Genomic DNA, 18,701 nt, shown 5'->3' with positions numbered 1-18,701 from the left:
TGGTTTGTTTGCCACCACCCTATCAGCAAACACAACACCCACCCACAATCTTCCAGTTCTTCAGCAGCCCTGCAGGTATACGGCGAAGAACAAAGAGAAACACTGCTAACTGGCCGCTGTGTATGTTTTTGTCAGGGTGTGTGTGTGTGTCTCCACTTTTGGGGGAGGGCACATGGGGGTGGGGGGTAGGGGGGGTTGGTGCTGGGGTGGATTCAGGGAGAAGTCTGAGAGGCTGCAGAATTGTTCACATGACAGATCTGTGTAGTCGTTGCTTATGTCTCGCAGGCTTTGCCAAAGTTGATTTAAGGATATTAAACCTTCAGACTCCCAAAATTGCAAAGAAGAACAGCTAAAACGGTCGTGTGAATGTGGAAACCTAAGCACGCAGGCATGTGTATCAACCTATACAAAAACAGACACACTCACACTGTCTGTCTAACAAGGGTTGACAACTGCAGGGGGGGGTTGACTGGGATGTCAGAGCAGCCAGTGTGACAGCTGTACAGCCAAGCAACCCCTGTTCACACAAACACACACACGCACAGAAGCAATATGTGTGCTTCATCATCATTTCTAATATCGCCATCTCTAAATGATATTATGTGCGAGACGTATAAATTCTAACAGTGCTTTTTTCTTTTTCAGTGGCTGATGAGGGGCTTTGGGAGTGTGGACTGTCCTACGAGTGCAGGACCCTCCTGTTCAAAGCCATACACAACCTGCTGGAAAGGTAAAGCCAATGATCAACAAACAGAATAACAGGGGGATCCCATGTGTTTTCTTATAATTTAAGGTTAAGATAATAAAAAAGGGTTTTATTAAGACTTTTTAGAACATCTTAATACTCTTCAAATTTAAGACATACATTAATAGCAAAGTCTAACTTAACTTAATAACATACTTAACTCAGATTTGGCTTACTTAAAAGCATAGGCTAGTGAAATATAACTTAGTACAGTTGTGTTTTTTGGCCCTGGCATGCAAGACCATTGCTTTTACAGCTTACTCTGTTTTGCCGAAAGTATTCACTCACCGATCCAAATCATTGAATTCAGAGGTTCCAACCACATGTGGATAAAACCCAGCACCTTGGCACGCAGACTGCTTCTATAAACATTTGTGAAAAAATGGGTTTTCTCCCAGGAGCTTGCCAATTCCCAACGTGGCACTATCATAGGACGCCACCGGTGCAAAAAGTCTAGTCGTGCAATTACCTCGCTACTAAATATTCTACCATCAAGTGTTGGCAGGAATATAACATAGTGCAAGCAACACAGGATCTCGGCCAAAAAGTTGTGGGCCACATAGAAGAACGAGGACAGTCGATGCTGAGACATAGGTCACCAACTTTTTGCTACAGAAAGTTAATTTTATCCAACTTCAAACCTTTGCAGTAAAAAAGATCCACCATAGCAATAAGTAATAAAAAATTTTGGGGAAACTATTGAAATCTGAGAATTGAAAGTCTCAGTACATACTCTACAATTGGTAGTGGATCAGGTAACAGGGACCTTTTGATCTTTATTGCCTTAACAAAGATCAATTATAGCTTTGGTACTGATGACATCTAAATTCCTCAGTCAAAACAACTACACAGAATTAACATATATTTTTTTAAAAAAGCCAAAAGCTGATGGAAGGAGTTATTGAATAAAATAACTAAATTAAAGCTAAGGTCAGATATGGAAAATGCTGAGTTATTTAAGACTTTGTAATGCAAGGACCGTCTGGGACACTTTTTAGATTGAACAGCAAAAAGCAAAGAAATGTTACACCTTTACTTAGTTTGGCTTTTCACCTTGCACTGAAAAGAGGACCAAGCCACTTGAAAAATGTCACGTAGACAACAGCTGCATGTTTGAGGAGCTGTCACGAGAAGCTCCCCCAGACGAGCAATGGGCAAGGCAAAAAGCCAATCAGCATGTTGCTCTGCATACTTGAGACAAAGGCAGCGGGACAGAAAAAGATTGAGAAGAACGAGAGGCTATAACCTGTTGCTGTGGTCACACAAGCACGTAGATAGTTATTGGTGGGATTTCAAACTATATTTTCAGACTATATATATATATGTTTGTAAATCATAAATTACTTCCATCCTTTGGTTCATTTCCATTCTGTGGTTGACTGGATTTGCTGTGTGGGTTTCAAACCAGAGTTAATTTTCAAGTAAATAAAAAATTATTAAAATTCCCCTGGATTTCACGTCCAGTAGTTTTTCAGTTATTTAATTTGGCAGATTCAAAACAATAAATGGATAGGTATTTGCAGATCACTGAGAGAAAGAATGAGATAAATCCACAGTTGTAGAAAGGGATTTACACTGACTACACCTTTAAATAAAGCAAAAAAAAGGAGGAAATGCTATCGCAACGCATAACACCAAGGAAGTATTTTATAGCATAATGCACTTAAATATTTTTCATCGGACCCACAATATAATATTATGTAGCTCTAAATTAATATGCCATTAGTTATTTACTGCACATTTCAACAGCTGAAAGTTAAACATATATGCAACCTTTTCTGTCATAAGTTTCATCTTAATGAAATTATAATCTGTGCGCTGAATCACTTGCTCAAGCACCCAAAGCTCTCCTTTCTGAGTCGGAGCCATCTGTTAAATGAAGCAGCACATATTTGCTCTCTATTAAGTTAAGCCTCAGTGATCATCACAGGGGAAAGGCAGAATTAACCTTCCTATTACCTTGGAGCTGACTCCTTTTATAGCTTACTGTTTCAACACTAGAGGGATCACTTTTGCTTTGCTCTTGTATAACTGCAAAGATCTCCACAAATGCATCTAATGAGTATCCCATGTTGTCGTATAAATAGACGTGATTTACAAATATTGCTGGATTTCAGCGCGATTGTAATTAATATAATTGAGAAAACTAATTAAATTAGAAGTGAAGCTAAATGTTATAAATATGTTTTTTCACGTTATGAGTCAGACGTGTTGTTTGGGACGGCTCGGCTCAGGCGCTCAGTGATATGTTTCATAACAAGAAGGTGCTCAGTGTCTGAAGGAAATCAACTAATGAGACACAGACGTTTTGTTGAGTCAATAAAGGGAAACGTCTTCCACCAGATTTATGGAGAAAGATTTATGAGCCGCTGCAGCAGGCTTTTGAGTTTATTATCATTTATTAGTGGATATAAAGTATCCCACCGCTTTAATCTGCTCAGAGATCAGCACATGAAAGCGCTATGTGATAACTGGTTCCACTGTGGATTTTCAGAGTGCATAGAAATAAAAGTAATACATCAGTAATGATAATAATAAATGACAAATAAACTGTATTAGTAAAATTACCCAAAATAATACTGGAATTTGCTCGGTGAAGAAAAAGGCCTCTTCATTTAGCAGTTCTTTTCTCAGTGTTCTGCGTCTCACCGGTTTACTCTCTTCCATGTCATTTTAGGATACATATACCGGTAGATGTTTTGAATGTGAATCCAAAGATATTAAAAACAATTTGCAAAGTTTGGATCAGCCAGTGTGACGATTTGCCCCTAATAGCAGCAAAAATAACTTTATAAAAAGAAAGTTTGAACAGAGACGTGGTGAACTCTCTTCCTTTGAACAGTAGATGATATTCCAAATTAAGACCCACCCCCTACTGTGCAAGCCTCCATTGACTGTGGCAAAATGCATGAATAAAATTGTCAGGCATAGTGCAACTCTTCTGAACGTCATCTGAAAAATGCCAAAGGTGCTCGTTACGATATAAAGTTTTACGTTAGGTTATGTTCAGAATGGTACCTGAAAGGAGCTTAAACTTGCTAGAGGTGAAAAAGAACAAACCATTATTTCAAAGTTGTCATCATTTGCTATGATTTTGTGATGCCTACAAACAATCATAGTGAGTTTACTGCTGGATTACAACAGCTTTATGTCTGTATGGATGAGTATACTCATTTTCAAATGAATCATGAAGAAAAGGTAATTGCTTTATTATTCAGTTACAGTCATAAAGTGCTTAAACAATATTTTCTAAAAAATATTTCTACTTGGAATCAAAATTTTTACCTTGTGAAATTAATATATAATTGTTTGCTATTATTTAGATCTTATTTCAATGATGCATAGACGTCAGAAAAATGTCCTAATTTTGACGTCTTTCTTTTGCTCATTGCTCCAGATGTTTGAACGATAAGGGCTTCGTGAGGATTGGAAAATGGTTCTTTAAGCCACATGAGCTAGAAGAAAAGTCTTTGGGCAGCAGGTAAGAAACTGCATACACACTCTTTATTAAGATGGTTTATGTGTTGACATTAGTACATGTGATGCTCTAAGAAAGAAAAAGTGCGGTAATGTCATTCTGTGAGGCAGTGTGACTGACTTTCATGTGATTCAGTATTTGTTAAGCCTGGATGTTCCAGCAGCAGACCGATGGTGTGAGTCTGTAAAAGAGAAACAGAGCATGTGAATGGTGTCCAGAGGTTAGCGCTCTCTCTCTCTCTTTCCCTGAGTGAAGAGGGGTGTGTGTGTGTGTGTGTGTGCGTGTGCATGTGCTTGCACATGTCATGCTGTATAACAGTGTTGTCAGCGTGGGAGACAGACAGAGAGACTGAAACAGAGTAAAACGAGGGGTGGGTGTGATGACAGTTCAACTTGTTGCTTCAGGCATTATAGATCCCTTTCACAGCTCACTCTGCCCACTTTTCCGGGCAATGAGGATGCAACATTCCTCACATCTCTGACATAGCACTGTTTCAATTGCTTTGAAACATGTTGAGTTCGCTAACTGCTGGGAAACCACTTTGCCATCAAAGTGGTGTCATTTTAAAAACTAATACATTGCTTAGAGGCTGTGGCGGTTTTTTATTTGTGTAATATGGCTATCTGCCCAGGGCGACAGACCGCAAGAGAAGTACCACAATTGAGAAAATAGTTGTCAATTGCACATCAACTATGTTTTTATTCCTTATTTGCATATCCTGTTATTGGCAATTTATGTCTGCTGTGTTGTTCACAGCTTAAGTACCGGAAGAAACATGATGACACTGAAGTTGGTATCTGAGTAAAAACATATAAATCAAAAGGCTATGACCTTTTTTAAATAAGTTTTGACTAAATTTGATCATTTCAACTCATACATGTTTGCAGTGCTAAGACATAACTTGTGTTATGTCTTACCACTGTAGAAGCATAAAAAAACATTTTCAAGGCTTTACTGGCAGCATTAGAACCACACTTCAGTAAAAATCACAACACATAGCTTAGTTATCGGTAGGATGTTACACAAATAAAAGTTTTATTTTGTTTGGGTTTGTGTTTGACCGTGTCGGGAATAACAGAAAGAGGTGGTTCATGCCAAGAACAACCACTGATTAGAGGCAGCAAAGCCACGCGCTTCTTTAAAGAATTATATTATCTTTGTTATCAATGCATGGTGCAAAGTAAGTGATGCACAGGGAAGTCTGTCTCTGCAGAAAGTTGCTGACACGATTGCATTCTGCCGTGACGTGCCTTAGCATAGTGAAGTTCAGCAGCCGAGAGCAGGTGGAAGTCCCTGATTTAGGCACACTGCCTGACACGTCGAGAGAGAGTGTTTGTCACTTGTTCAGCTTATATCTGGGGAATTTGGTGTGCAGAGCTGATGTGATGGTGACATCTCTGTCTACGAAGGCACTGTCTGGGTGAAATCTGCTTCAGACTGAAGCAAAGAAAGGCAGAAACTTTAACAGATATTGCATTGAATGCTGGAGTTTCAATAGGTAGAAGGGCCCACTGAATGTGTATATATGTATAAAAAGGGATGAATCTCAAGCCCATCATAAAACCAGGGAATACGCTGTGGGAGCCGCGAATTTATCTACTTAAGAGGATTTATGTCAACACTTAAACCTTGATCTACTTTTTTAATTGATCGACTTCATGCAATAATAATGGCCTGTAATGGCTGGTACATTTGCCCTTCTAGCCTCTCAGATGTATGAAGATGGAGGAGTTTATATTCAGCTCCTGCTGTGATACGGTTGCTATTACATACCTTAGCGGTGGAGAGGGAGTCCCAGTCCTGACACAGCTCCTGCTGGAGAGATTATATCTCCCAGTTGGCTCAGAGCAGTTGGGGATACCCCAGAAGCAGCTGGAGGAAGCGGCTGCAGACAGAACAAGGTTTTCATGCGCCCACCCTGCTCTAATAGACTGAGCTGTGGATGAGCCTTTGCTGTTAATTATGTCGTAAACACTCCTCAACACAGAGCATATAAGACTTTTATGTAGTTTAACCAAAACAGCAAAATCCATGAAGGTTATATTTTTTCTTTCTGAAAGGTATGACTAATTGAGTTAGAAAGTGTCCTAGTCTTCCATAACATTCCGCTCAGTCTGATCACATTCACAAAGAATCAAATGAGGGACACCAGGACAGAGGACTAGCTGAATAATTACTTCAGACATTGTTTATTGGAGCTTTATTAAAATTTTAACTGCTGTCTTTCAGGCTCCTAATGTGGTTTTATTACTTGTAGCCTTTAACCCAACAAGGGCTCAATAATGAATTCAGTCTGAAGGGGATCCAATTTAAGTTACATGCTCTTATCATGGAAAAGTAGATAATAATTACCATCATAGACCAAAAAAACACCTTTATCTGATTGTGTAAAATCAAGTACATCTGAGGTTAATTAAAGCATTTCATACAGTTTGTATATATCTAAGGTTTTTTTGGAGGGTATCAGGGCCAGATCTTTTAAAGCAGTGGTTCCCAGTCCTGCCTCTCAAGTTCCTATGTCCTGTATTATTTAGGCGTTGTCTTGCTGCCACATCCCTGGCTTAAATAAGTCAGCCACACTATGTGGCTTGCAGTAGAACGTGCAAAATTCAAATTGAAAGAGGGCAATTGATTGCACATGCAATTCTTGTAGATCGCCTGCAAAATGTCCATTTATTATACGTGGATTATTTCTTTTGCTCACGTAATAGCACTTCTTTTTTGGAATATTTTTAGATCACACCCTCTGTGTTTCAAAAAGTTCTCCATTTGAACTTCAGTTTAATAATATAATTGAATAATGACAGTGTGGAATCTGTGGCGAGGGTTACATGTAAGGACAGTGAAATACAACCAGTTTGCAGTTCAGTATTCACATATTCACGTATTCACAGATTTCTCAATGTAACTCCAAAGTATCCATGGAAAACTCACATTTGCAGGGCATGTTTAAAATAATTTATAGAAAATGAAATACCTAGGCACAATGCTGGTCGACACTATTGGTTGCCATTTGTAAAGCAGCCAATCAAGGAATGCTATTCATTTATCTTACTGCTGTTTTGAATGGAGATAAGGAAGACTGTAGATGTTAACATCTGCAGTAGCACTAAGACCGTTTTTGCTGTTTGTGTTGATGCATATTAAGTTACTTTGGCGTTTGAGCTAATAAAATAGGCAGCTAAGAATTTTGTGGTCCCTAACCCCAGCGAATATTAATGGTCCACTGGATATTTATTGTGCTGGCTATTCAATGCAAATATTATTTTTCTATCCTGAGTGAAAGTGTGTTTTTCCATGATTACTAACCACATTTAAAATAACATTGTGAGCCTTTTTATTTGAGTAAAGTTTCTGTCACCTGAAGTTGCAATGCCCTTTGTTTATTACTCAACAAAACCAAGACAATATTCATTAATCATGGATGTTTTATGTTAGCTAAACCGTACAGATTTTATTTTGTTCTTTGTCATCTTGTGACTATAAAGCTTTTAATTTATTTTAGAGAAGATTAGAAAATGCTGTAAGAAATAATAAGTACAACCAATATTCTAATTTTCTGTAGAAGGGATTTTGAGACAGAGATAATCAGAAATATCTCAACATGGGAATACATGAAAAATATGAATTTAAATAGAGCAACAGGAGTGGAAAGTATTAAGGTAGAAGACACCTCCATGAGTATGCGCATATATAAACATGAGACTCTTCTGGAAGTTTCACAGACCTTTATATGTGTTTGTGTGTGTGGCAGTGAGACTTCTGTATGTCATGTTAATTCCTCTTCGTTTCGAAAGCTCCACCGGAATGTGCTGCATGCCTCCTGCTGAGACGATTCAGACTTGCTTTTTTTGTGTGAATTATTGAACATCCTAAAGGCAAAGATGGGAAGAGAGACGGAGAGAGAAAGACAGAAATGTTCCTGAGAGCTCCCACCAAAACAAACCTGAATCATGTGTGTGCGTTGCATAGGTGAAGAGTATGAATTTTTATTACAACACCGTTTTTGTACCACACAGTGGCACAAAAGAAGTGCTGATATCCACCTGTTATCTCCACTCATATTCCCACACCGCCTCTTGCTCCTATTGTTATAAAGTTGCCCCAAAGTTGAGAGTGTGAGAACACCTCCAGATTCCCGACCAGCAATATTTTCAGCCCACGAGGGAACATTTCTCACTAACAATGACTTCTTATCTCATTACCTCTTTTGTCTCTTTTTTTCTACTTCTACACTGTGCCCTTTCTCCCCATTAGGGGGCGTATTGATGCGAGCATTCATGCCATGCTTCCACACCCGTGCCAGTTTCAGTGCCTTGGCATAGCTGTCTTAGTCAGGGCTTATCAGGTGTTTATCTTGTTTGTGTCCATTGGGCACAGCAGGTTGCGTTAGATCCAGGAGATGATTTCCCCAACCACAACCGCCCCCCGCTTTCCCCTTTTACTCCTTCCTCTCAACCCAACTCTCATTCTCTCTTTGTGTCTGAATGGGAGGAAAGCTCTCTGGGTTGGTAACACATTGCATCAGACGCCGAGGGAAGAACGTACGAGTAGGGGGAGAGCGTTACAGGGATGTAGAGTGAGGATGGGGAGACGAGGCATCAGAGAGGGGAGGAGCGGGGGGAGCAGGGAGAAGACGGGTGGTGGTGCGGTGGGGATCAGAGAAGGTGGGGGGTCGTAAATTAATCATCACTATAGACGGCTGAATGGATGTATTAGAGTCTGTCTCCCTCATTAGTTCAGTCAATTCTTTGCATGCCAAGTGTAACGCTCAGTGTTTTTTATATTGCAGCTTTCATTTCACTAATGGCCATAAACTCATGCATAAATAATATTTGTAGTTCAGAGTAACAGACCTGTTCTCTGCTATGAAAAACATGGCAGCTGCCTTTTGTTTTTGCTTTATTAATCTCAGGAATTCTTTGCTGACCTGACAGAACTGGGGTTTTACAAATTTCTTCAATTATAAAATGATAAAATTAATTTTAAAAAATCATAAAACAGCCACCAAGATTTTTATATATAAATATATAAATATATAAATCTAGTGTGCTTTCTGTCACAACAGCATGTCTTTAATTTTTTCAGTGTTGCTACACCGCAGGTACAGAGACAGCATCTTCATTTAGACTTGTGGAATAACTTCATTGATGTCGGTGCTGTTTGTTTGCTCTTCTGTGTTTGCACAAAACAAATGCCATGATAAATTTAGATCGGCGGGAGGGAAAGGAAGCTAGACAGAGCTTGTAAGAACTCACTTGAAAAGTATTCATGCCAGCAAAAAAAAGAAAAAAAAATTATCTGACCTAATTTTGCTCATCTTAGTATTTTTTGCTCCGCGCTCGCTGGTGTATTCAGAAACGTAGGAAAAACATTTCCCCATACAAAAGAAAAAGAGATAAAGGTTTTTTTTAAAGATCTAATTTTCTGCATCTCACTGTGTGTGTTCCATTACTCTAATATGTTATCTAAAACAAGAATTTCACTGATGATATACACTTTTAAGTCTTAAATAAATGCTAATCTGACAGATGTGATTAGGAGAAAGTGAGGACAATTTGCCAATTGGTAAAAACATGTAAGCTTTAAGTCACAGTGTAATTAAGGGTTAGAACGGTTGTAGACAGGTTAAATTAGAAAAGTGACAGACAAGAAAAATGCCCCTTCAAGTCACAGATTGCTAGATGCACTGACAGCCCGACTGGATGGATAAGTAGCTGCTGAGTGAATGAACTGGAAGGTGGTGACTGACTGGATATAATGTGTGACTGTAAGAATAGAGATGAAAAGTTACACCACTTTTAACAATCCCCAGGGAATTTGATGATTGCTTTCATTGTGCAAAAGGTTTGCACAATTGCTCAGTGATTGACTTGACATAGTACAATCTTTCCTGCAGAGGTGTTAGTGTGTGTTGTTTAATCATTGTCTTTATTAATTCAACACAACTCTTGCATGAGTGCACGATTTTTTTAAGTTGGTGCCTTTACATTTACTCTTTAATATGTTCTGAGAGTCTGAGGAGTCGACATGTAAGGTGCTGAAACTTGCATTTTTGCAAAGATAGCTGAAACCTTTGCTTTATTGTGTTAAAGATGTTAAAGATAAGAAAGAAAAAAATATGTAGAGCAGAATAGAGAATGATGATAAGTCACAGAGACATGACCAGATCCTTTTCATTTTTTAAAATTACAACAATACAGAACCTTGCAAATGTTGTTAAACTGCTTGACATTGTTTTTGATTAGGATCCTATGAGACTAACTATACCAAGAATTAATTATGAAAGAAGTAATTTTATCTTATGCAAATAAAAACATTGTGATAGACTAAGTTAAAGTTGTCTTTTTTAATGTAGTGGAAGATGTGTATCTTTAAAAAGAAATCCAATAAACACCACATGCATTTGCTTGTGCACTTATCAAGATGATAACTGAATAAGATCACCTTGAAAAGTCCACTATTAGGTCAATGAAGTGCATAACTGTCCTAGTATTAACACAAATGTTCTGTGAGAGCCACAGTAGTTTGTCAAAGAATAAAAGTGAATAAACCGCATCATGAAGACAGAGGAACACAAGATAAAGGTCAGGGAGAAAGTTGTGGAGAAATTTAAATGAGTCTTATTAAATTAGTTTAATGTCTTATCCTAAGTTTTCAACATCTGACAAAATACTGTTCAGGCTATCATTCACAATGGCAGCTGAGCATATCATTTTACTGGGCTTTCCACCACCAGTTTGTCTCTCACTGGGCAGTCTGTGTAACGCTATGTGTGGCTAAAAACCAACCAAAAACATGGAGTGTCTTTGCACATGGCCAGATAGGGAAACATAGTTTTGTCAGCATCATACTGTGGAGATGTTTTACTTTGTGTGGGACAGGAAGGCATTGTATATGAAATAAAAACCTATGGATGTTGAATTTCATGAATTCTGTACTTGAATCTGTAATTGCACTTCTTTTATTCTATAGCTTGGCTCCCTATTATTGTGAAACCATATAAATTTAGTTGTAGCATAAACATTGTGGTAACAGTCCTCCTCAAAGCCACCTGGAGCCCTTGAATAAAACATCAAACCTAATGCTTTTGCCTTTATGTTGCTTCTGATATGCTCTGCATACTGCAGAATGTGTACATGCAGTAGCATTTAGCACTGCACTAAGCCCGAGAATGAGTCTACATGTTGGTGCTCTGTTTGTGTTGGAATAAATTAAACAATCGTGGGGGCACTCTGGAAGCAGTTTCAATAGGATGTGTACACATGCTGCTCACGAGAGCTTACAAGAGTGTAAACATCCTCCACAATGGTCCACAAGCATCAGTGGAGCGTCCTACACGTGTGTGTGGAAAAGGGTTAGCTGGAGGGAAGAGGATAACTCACGGAGCTGTTCCTCTGGTGGCGGGGAGAACACCCAAGGTTCAGTTTAAGCAGATTAACCTCTCAGATTTAAGAGAATCCAGATAAAATACTATCATACCTGATTAGTTCACATGGCTGTGATTGCTAGCTGAGCACCGTTATCGCGCCATCAGATTAAGATAGGTCTGTTGGAGGAGATATAAGCCTTGTGTGTAATCCTAATGGTTAGTGTGTGGATTGCTGTTTTAGTAATCTTTCTTGCTATTTTAACAGTTATTTTCTGTGCAGCTATGTGTCTTAATAATCCATGTCAGACCTTAATCACCTCCTTTGCTAAACACACATGTTGGTTCTCGATCCCTTTCAGTGATGTTCAGCAAAAGTATTTCTACCCATTTAAATTCACATTTTCTCATGTGACAACCACAAACTCCAATATATTTTATTAGGATCTTATGTGACCAACAAAAAGTGTCTCTTCTGAAAAGAGAGGTAGATAATACGAAGTTGTCACTTTGTATCATTTATTATTTCTATTTACAAATTAAAATATAGAGATAAATATTAGCATCGAACATAGGCTGTGAGCCCTTGTTAACTCCGAACATCTTAAGGTAATTTATTCCTAAAAGTTCTCTGATTACAGTACTAAGTAGAATTAGTGCTAAAATTGTTGCTTAGTTGTGTTTTTTTTACTTACATAAATTATTAGAAAAATAATAATGAATAATTATTAGTGTAGTGTAGTTATTCATAAATATGACCCTTAGTTTTTTTTTAATGTAATTTCATAGAAAATACATATTACTTTTGATAAATATACAGAATATCTTCATTACTTTTTTTTATGTCTGATTGAATTGTTTCACCAGATATGCAAAGAATAGATCCATCAGAACCGATTCTTGGTCAATTTTGGGACATCATGCATGAAGAATTTGTACGTTTTTATCCATGTTTAAGTTGACCTTAAACAAATTACATTGGAAGTACATTTGCAGCATTGAGGGCCTGGATATAATTGGAAATATAAAATTAGCATATATTTAAAAAAAAGAACATGATCTATTTCCTTCTACTTGAAAATGAGGCACAATGTTGTGTTGTTCTATCACATAATATCCTAAGTAAATTTATTGAGGTTTTTGACATGTCAAATGTTTCAAAGGATCGTTTTGTAAGGCACTGCATGCAAGCCACTCTTCTTGCCCACGTGCTGCTCTGACCGCTGGATATGTGCTTGCTTTTTACCTGTCTAGTTTCAGGAGCGTGGCATTGTTGGTAGATTTGTTGCACACAATGTTCAGTATGCAAAATTCAAGACGGAGCCTGCAGATATCATGAAGCCAGAGCAAGTGACAGATTCACACAGACTGTAAAATGTCTGTGTGTTCCCCTATACCTCTACATTAGCTGATTGATTTCACCATAAAATCATGCTCAGTAGCCTCCTATTAAAACTCTGATCTCATCGATATGTGTGCAGCATTTGCAGTGTGTGGCACTGAATTATTCACTTCCTCCTCTGTCTCTCACACTGCTTTTGGTCTGGCTCCTCCGGTCTTCCCTTTCCTTATCTCTTTAATTTCCTCTTACTCCTCCCTACTTTCCCATTTTGTGCCCGTCCTGCTCATGCATACCCCCACCTGACTTAATTCCCCATGTCTCCATCTTCTTGTCCTGCTGTCTTTTCCTTCTCATTCTTCACAATCCATCCCTCCTCCCCATCTTCTCCTGTACTGTCAACCCTTAGTTATGTCTCAGCCATCTCTCCTCTTCATTTATTAATACCTGTACTCATACAGACACACATCCCTGGTCTGCCGTTCTCACACACATACTTCTGCCTGCCGACTGAACAAAACCCCCCAGAGGACGTGTGGAGCCCGGTGTGTCCACACACTCATACCCGCTTACTGTGCAGGAAAATGCCCTTTGTAAAAGGACAGGGAGCATCAATCTCCCAGCTGGGTCATCTTGCAGTTTGATGCTGCTTTTTGTAGCTCTGCTTTTTCACTGACTTGCAAATTGTCACACTTTATTGCAGTTAAAAAAAATAAACGAGTTAGTGTTACGCATGTCGTGCTTTAGTGTTGACTTTATGAATTTATTGGCTGTAATTGCGTACATAAACTTTGTGTAAACATTGTCAGAGAGACTTGTAACATTGATTTTTTTGCAAACAGTAGCATTAGTGGAACAATCTGACTCAAACCCTAAAGTCTTTGTCTACACTTACATCTCACATAAATAAGCAAGCATCAACAAGGGAAAGAGATTCATTTTTTATTAATTCTTAATTTTCACTGTATTATTGTTACATTTATGCAAAACTGTTGACATCTTTTGGAAAAAAAAAAAAATTCAACCCATCAGTGGCTCAGATCTGAAAAAAAAGCAACTGAAAAGTCTAAAGATTGATTTTCCAGGGCTCGATAACGTCAGAAAAAAAATAAGATTTGGAAAAAATTTCCAATCAATTTGTACACCTACTTGTCAGCCCTAGGTTGGGGCGAGACTGGAGGTAATTAGACAAGAGGTGGGACACTCTCTACAAGTCACTCAGGACAGACAACTGCACATCCATCCATCCATTCATCCATTAATCCAACAGTCTGTATAGATTTCATACTGTAAGCCTGAAATATTTCCCAAATAATAAAAAATATATATTAAATATTTAAAACAGCTATCTTATTTTATGTCTGGATGTTTTTAAGAAAAAAATTGAAATGCAATATTTGTTGGACCCCCTGAATGTCTTGAAGCTCTATGAGTCCACAGAAATCTCACTTTACTTGTAAATTAAACAAAAGCGACAGAGATGAACATCCCTGCCTGTTAATTTTGCTTATGTTTGTATTTGTGCCGAGCAGATTGGTACCCTTGACTTGCAGCTGTTTTCCCCGAGCTTCCCTGTGCACCTATATTTAGCTCTTCTTGTGACTGGAACGATGCGCCGAGGACGAGGTTGGAGGGCAGTGACATTGAAAGCATTTTTGACTCATGTGTTGTGGAAATGTGAACTGCAGAGATGATAAACTGCCACTGAGTTTTCGTGTGTGCACTTGGGATATTATCTGTGGGGTGAGAAAGCATTGTGTGCCCGAGAGCCAGTTTATCACAGGCATGCATATGTTTGCACTTTAGCTGTACTCTTCTCCCTGTGATTGTGCAGGCTTATGTTTGAACCACCTGCTGTCATTAGGGATTTTTCTTTTCTTTTTTTTTTCTTTTCTCAGGGAGCTTGAGGAGTGTTTATGAAGCAGAAAACCTTGCCTTCTCAACCTCTTGGGTGAATCCAGCGCCATCTGGAGGCTTTCATAGTCAGAACTGAGATATCGGGCACAGATAGGCTGTGTTTAGTTCTGGCTGCGCATGTGGAACTGGCCATTTTATTGAATTTGATGATCCATTACAGCTCAAATGGAGGTCCAACTCCCTCAGGGCAAAGGGGATATTGCATAGGCAGCAGGGTAATCACAAAGCGATTAGAGTACCTGCTGACTTTATTGTAATTCTGATATATATAAACCCAGGTAGTGAGGTGGTTTATAGATTAAAAATATACATCAGTGGAGCTGTCGAGGCGGTTAATGACGTCCAGCCCGCCCACTGCTGTATAGATTGCAATAAAGCTCCAACAATTACTCCTCCTTGATTAAAAAAACACAGCATTGCATGATGAACTGTACTCTGGCTGGTGTAATAAAGAGAGAGTCGCAATATGTAAACATGTAGCCATCGCAGTCAGTCGTACGCAAATGAGGATTTATACCTGCAATAAGAATCATGTGTGTGAGATCAGTGGTGGTAGAGTTTTGTGAACATGCTGTCAGACGGCGTTCTCTGATCTGTAGATAAGCTCCCCTCGTCTGTCAGATCTCAGCCTAAAAAACCTGGCATGTTTAACATCTTCAGTCTGCTTCATCTCAATTGGACATAATTAAAAAATAATTATGTTCCATTTTAATTTGAGCTTAATTAAATTGTGTAGGTGATTTTACTTGTAATTAAACCGGACAAAGACAGGAGTGCAAACCCATGTTGCCAGTCGTTTTCAAAGACAGGCTTGATTTCCGAGTTGTGTACGTGCTTTGACTATTTTAATGCGTTTTGCCTTTAATTCCATTGTTTTTCAATCGTCTTTTTGCAGCGAACACCTGTCCTGCTCCTTCTCCTTCTTCCTGCACGGCGAAAGCAACGTGTGCACTAGTGTGGAGATCGTCCAGCATCAGCCTGCGTACCACATCACGGAGCGCCACATCCGACTCGCACAGACCTCCTCTACTCCGGTGCAAGGTAACACACACACACACACACACGCACACACACACACACACACATATATATTTAAATCAGAATTAATACATTAGCCTTTTGCTCTCATGTAATCATTTTGAGCAGAAGCATATATTTTAAAGTTATGATTTTTCAAAAGTCTTTATTATGAGATTACATCACTCCAATGAAATTATGCTACTACTACTACTACTACTACTAATACTAATAATAATAATAATAAAAATATTCTTAATATTATTTATAAAGCACTTTCCAACAAAGTACTGAACAATTACAAGGAGATAAAAAAAACAGCCATTGGTGAAAAGATGAGTATATTATGCATTCTTCCACATATTTACCAAATATGAAAGTTGCTTTATAATATTGCATAGTCTGTATACCACATGTGTAGTGCAGAGTTGACATTACTGGATTTAAATTTAGATCAAAGGCTGTGATAACTACAAGTGTCTTAGTTTAGAAAGTACTTTTTTCTGTAATTGCTTACATAAACAGAAGTAAATAAACTTATTAAAATAAATTTAAGTTAATTAAAAATTATTTTTACTGTTATTTGATGCAAATACTAAAACAGATCTAAACACAAACATATTAAGAAACATATTTGGATCATGTTTAACCGTTTTATTTATATCACCTTTACTTTTAAATTGTTCCTTCCTTGCAGTCTTTGATCGCTCTGCTCTTGTCTGTGCAGTGATTTTGAGTCCGTATGGCCTGAGCGGGACCCTAACAGGGCAGGCCTTCAAAATGAGTGACCCCGCCGCTCGGAAGCTGATAGAGGAGTGGAGCTACTTCTATCCCATGGTGCTTCCACAGAAAGAGGGGAGCGGAGAGAAGGAACAAAAGGAAGCCGGGCAAGCCTACGATCGCAGCTCTCATGTGGCAGTGGATGTCATCGTAGGTATGGCAAAAAGAAAAAATATCACACAAAATTGTAAAAAAAAAAACATTTACTAGATTTGAAGAACATACAGCATGCAAAGGGAGATACTTCACCAAATAAAAGTAAACAGTCTCCTGCACAAGCCTTCTTATTTCAGCAAATACAAAAGAACACTGCCAACCTTTCAGCATGCAAATAGCAATGTATAATTACATTAGGCTTCAGTGATGTTGCTTTCACAAAGCAAACGGTGAGACAATAACATCTCATTGATTGCTCTCTGTCTTTGTTTGAGCAGAGGAACTAGTAAAAGTGCTGCTTTAACTGCAATGAGCCTCTCAGTCTTCCAACATGCCTGGAAGGGGGGATGACTGAAAGCTATGAGCATACAGTGAGACAGGCAGAGAGGAAGAGTCTGGAAGCTGAGCCATAAACTCCAGGGAGTCTCTCTTACAGCCTAATCAGTCTGATCCCACAGCGTTGACTTGACCTGATTACAATTAAAACTCTTTTGGATACCGGCAGCTTTTACAGCTAAAGAGGAAAGCCAGAAGAAGCCTGAAAGTAGAAGGTTTCTTATTTGATCATGTTTTATCAGAGCAGTGAGTGAGAAAGCTTGTGCTTGCATTAATGCAATACAAAGCTACTGCTTGGCGCGAGTGCATTTGTGGCCATTCATGCTGAAATCTGGGAACATGCTGTAAATCTCTAACAGAAACAGCATGTTTTGCTCACACAGTTTATCTTTGCAAGGATTTATTAAGGATTTTCATAAATTTGTTGTTAAATGAGTGCCGCAAACCCTCTTTTTCTTACCTTCCTAGGCGGCGTGAGGATGACCTACCCAGCTGCTTTTGTGCTGATTGCCCAGGGGGACCTACCGGTGGAGCAGTCTCCACCTGTTCCTGCAGCTCTGGGCCTCAACAAGGAGCTGAACAATTGCAGCGTGCCGCTGACTCCGCCGACGTCACCAGAGCAGCCCTGCTCCGGTAACACACACACATGCATGGTGCAGGGTTTAAATCATTAACAGCTTGAAGTAAACACTTCTAGATCCAGTATTTTAAATGTATTTTGTTCCATGGTAATTCTAGTTTAATTCAGATTTGTTAGGCCCACTTAAAATTAGTCTCATTGTATTTTTAACTTTGTTCTCGGGATGTCCTGATTTTTTTTCTTGCTTTTTTTTCCCCCAAGTTATTTAAGAATATGCATTTGCATACACCAGCAATCTGTGCGATTCTTCTATCAAATAAGTGCCGTATACATGCAGCAAAAGTAATTCTACTGTTTATCACTATTACTTGAGTCTGTCCTGATTACTTTGCTACACATTTTTTCATACAGCAAGCTTTTTTTGAGGTTCTCCTGGTCAGCCTCAACATACTCCTCTAACAGGGAGTTAAATACATTAAGAAAGCTATTGTGGTGTTGATTGTTTGATAAAACAATCAAATGACATAGAATAAAGCAAATGGATTTATTTTTTTCTAAAATTTTCTGGCTTGAACCAAATCACTACATTCTTTATTAAAATCTCCAGCTCCGATCTTTTTCATGGGGAGCAGTTTGCTAAACTGTTCACATTTACTTTTAATGCGACTCACTGGTAATTTAGCTTGTAACATTTGGTTCCCCTTAATCATGTGAGGACAAAACCTGCTCTTCTGGTTCATAAACTTTGTCTCAAACGTAATAACATTTGCTGACTCAGATTTCTGCTATGGTATGCGCTGCTCTCCTGGACTGCTGGGAACATCTGAGCATTTAAAGCCAAATAGTTGTAGCACTAACTGTTGAATTAAGCTAAACATGAGAAAAATCAGTGCTGTTCATCTCCTTTCTTCTGTTAATGTATGTAGTCAATCAAAGGTTTGTCGCATTGTTATTACATATTGTTTTGTATTACATGCCCTGAGA

The 18,701-nt window shown here is 38.6% G+C and overlaps 1 protein-coding gene across 2 annotated transcripts in view; it reads left to right on the top strand.

The window, feature by feature from the left end:
- med13l (mediator complex subunit 13 like) overlaps positions 1 to 18,701 on the top strand; it is a 94,386-nt gene that overhangs the window by 58,947 nt on the left and 16,738 nt on the right. For both annotated transcript variants that reach the window (XM_023338211.1, XM_014470496.2), the window contains exons 3-7: positions 646 to 730; positions 4,143 to 4,226; positions 15,744 to 15,889; positions 16,593 to 16,799; positions 17,606 to 17,770. In XM_023338211.1, the coding sequence (XP_023193979.1) occupies positions 646 to 730; positions 4,143 to 4,226; positions 15,744 to 15,889; positions 16,593 to 16,799; positions 17,606 to 17,770 (687 nt within the window). The remainder of the gene's footprint in view (positions 1 to 645; positions 731 to 4,142; positions 4,227 to 15,743; positions 15,890 to 16,592; positions 16,800 to 17,605; positions 17,771 to 18,701) is intronic.

This window comes from Xiphophorus maculatus, chromosome 8 (genome assembly GCF_002775205.1).
Source record: "Xiphophorus maculatus strain JP 163 A chromosome 8, X_maculatus-5.0-male, whole genome shotgun sequence".
In the NCBI taxonomy this organism is placed as follows: Eukaryota; Metazoa; Chordata; class Actinopteri; order Cyprinodontiformes; family Poeciliidae; genus Xiphophorus; species Xiphophorus maculatus.
The sequence above is the reverse complement of the archived record's forward strand: the minus strand, read 5'-3'. Positions and strand labels throughout refer to the sequence as shown.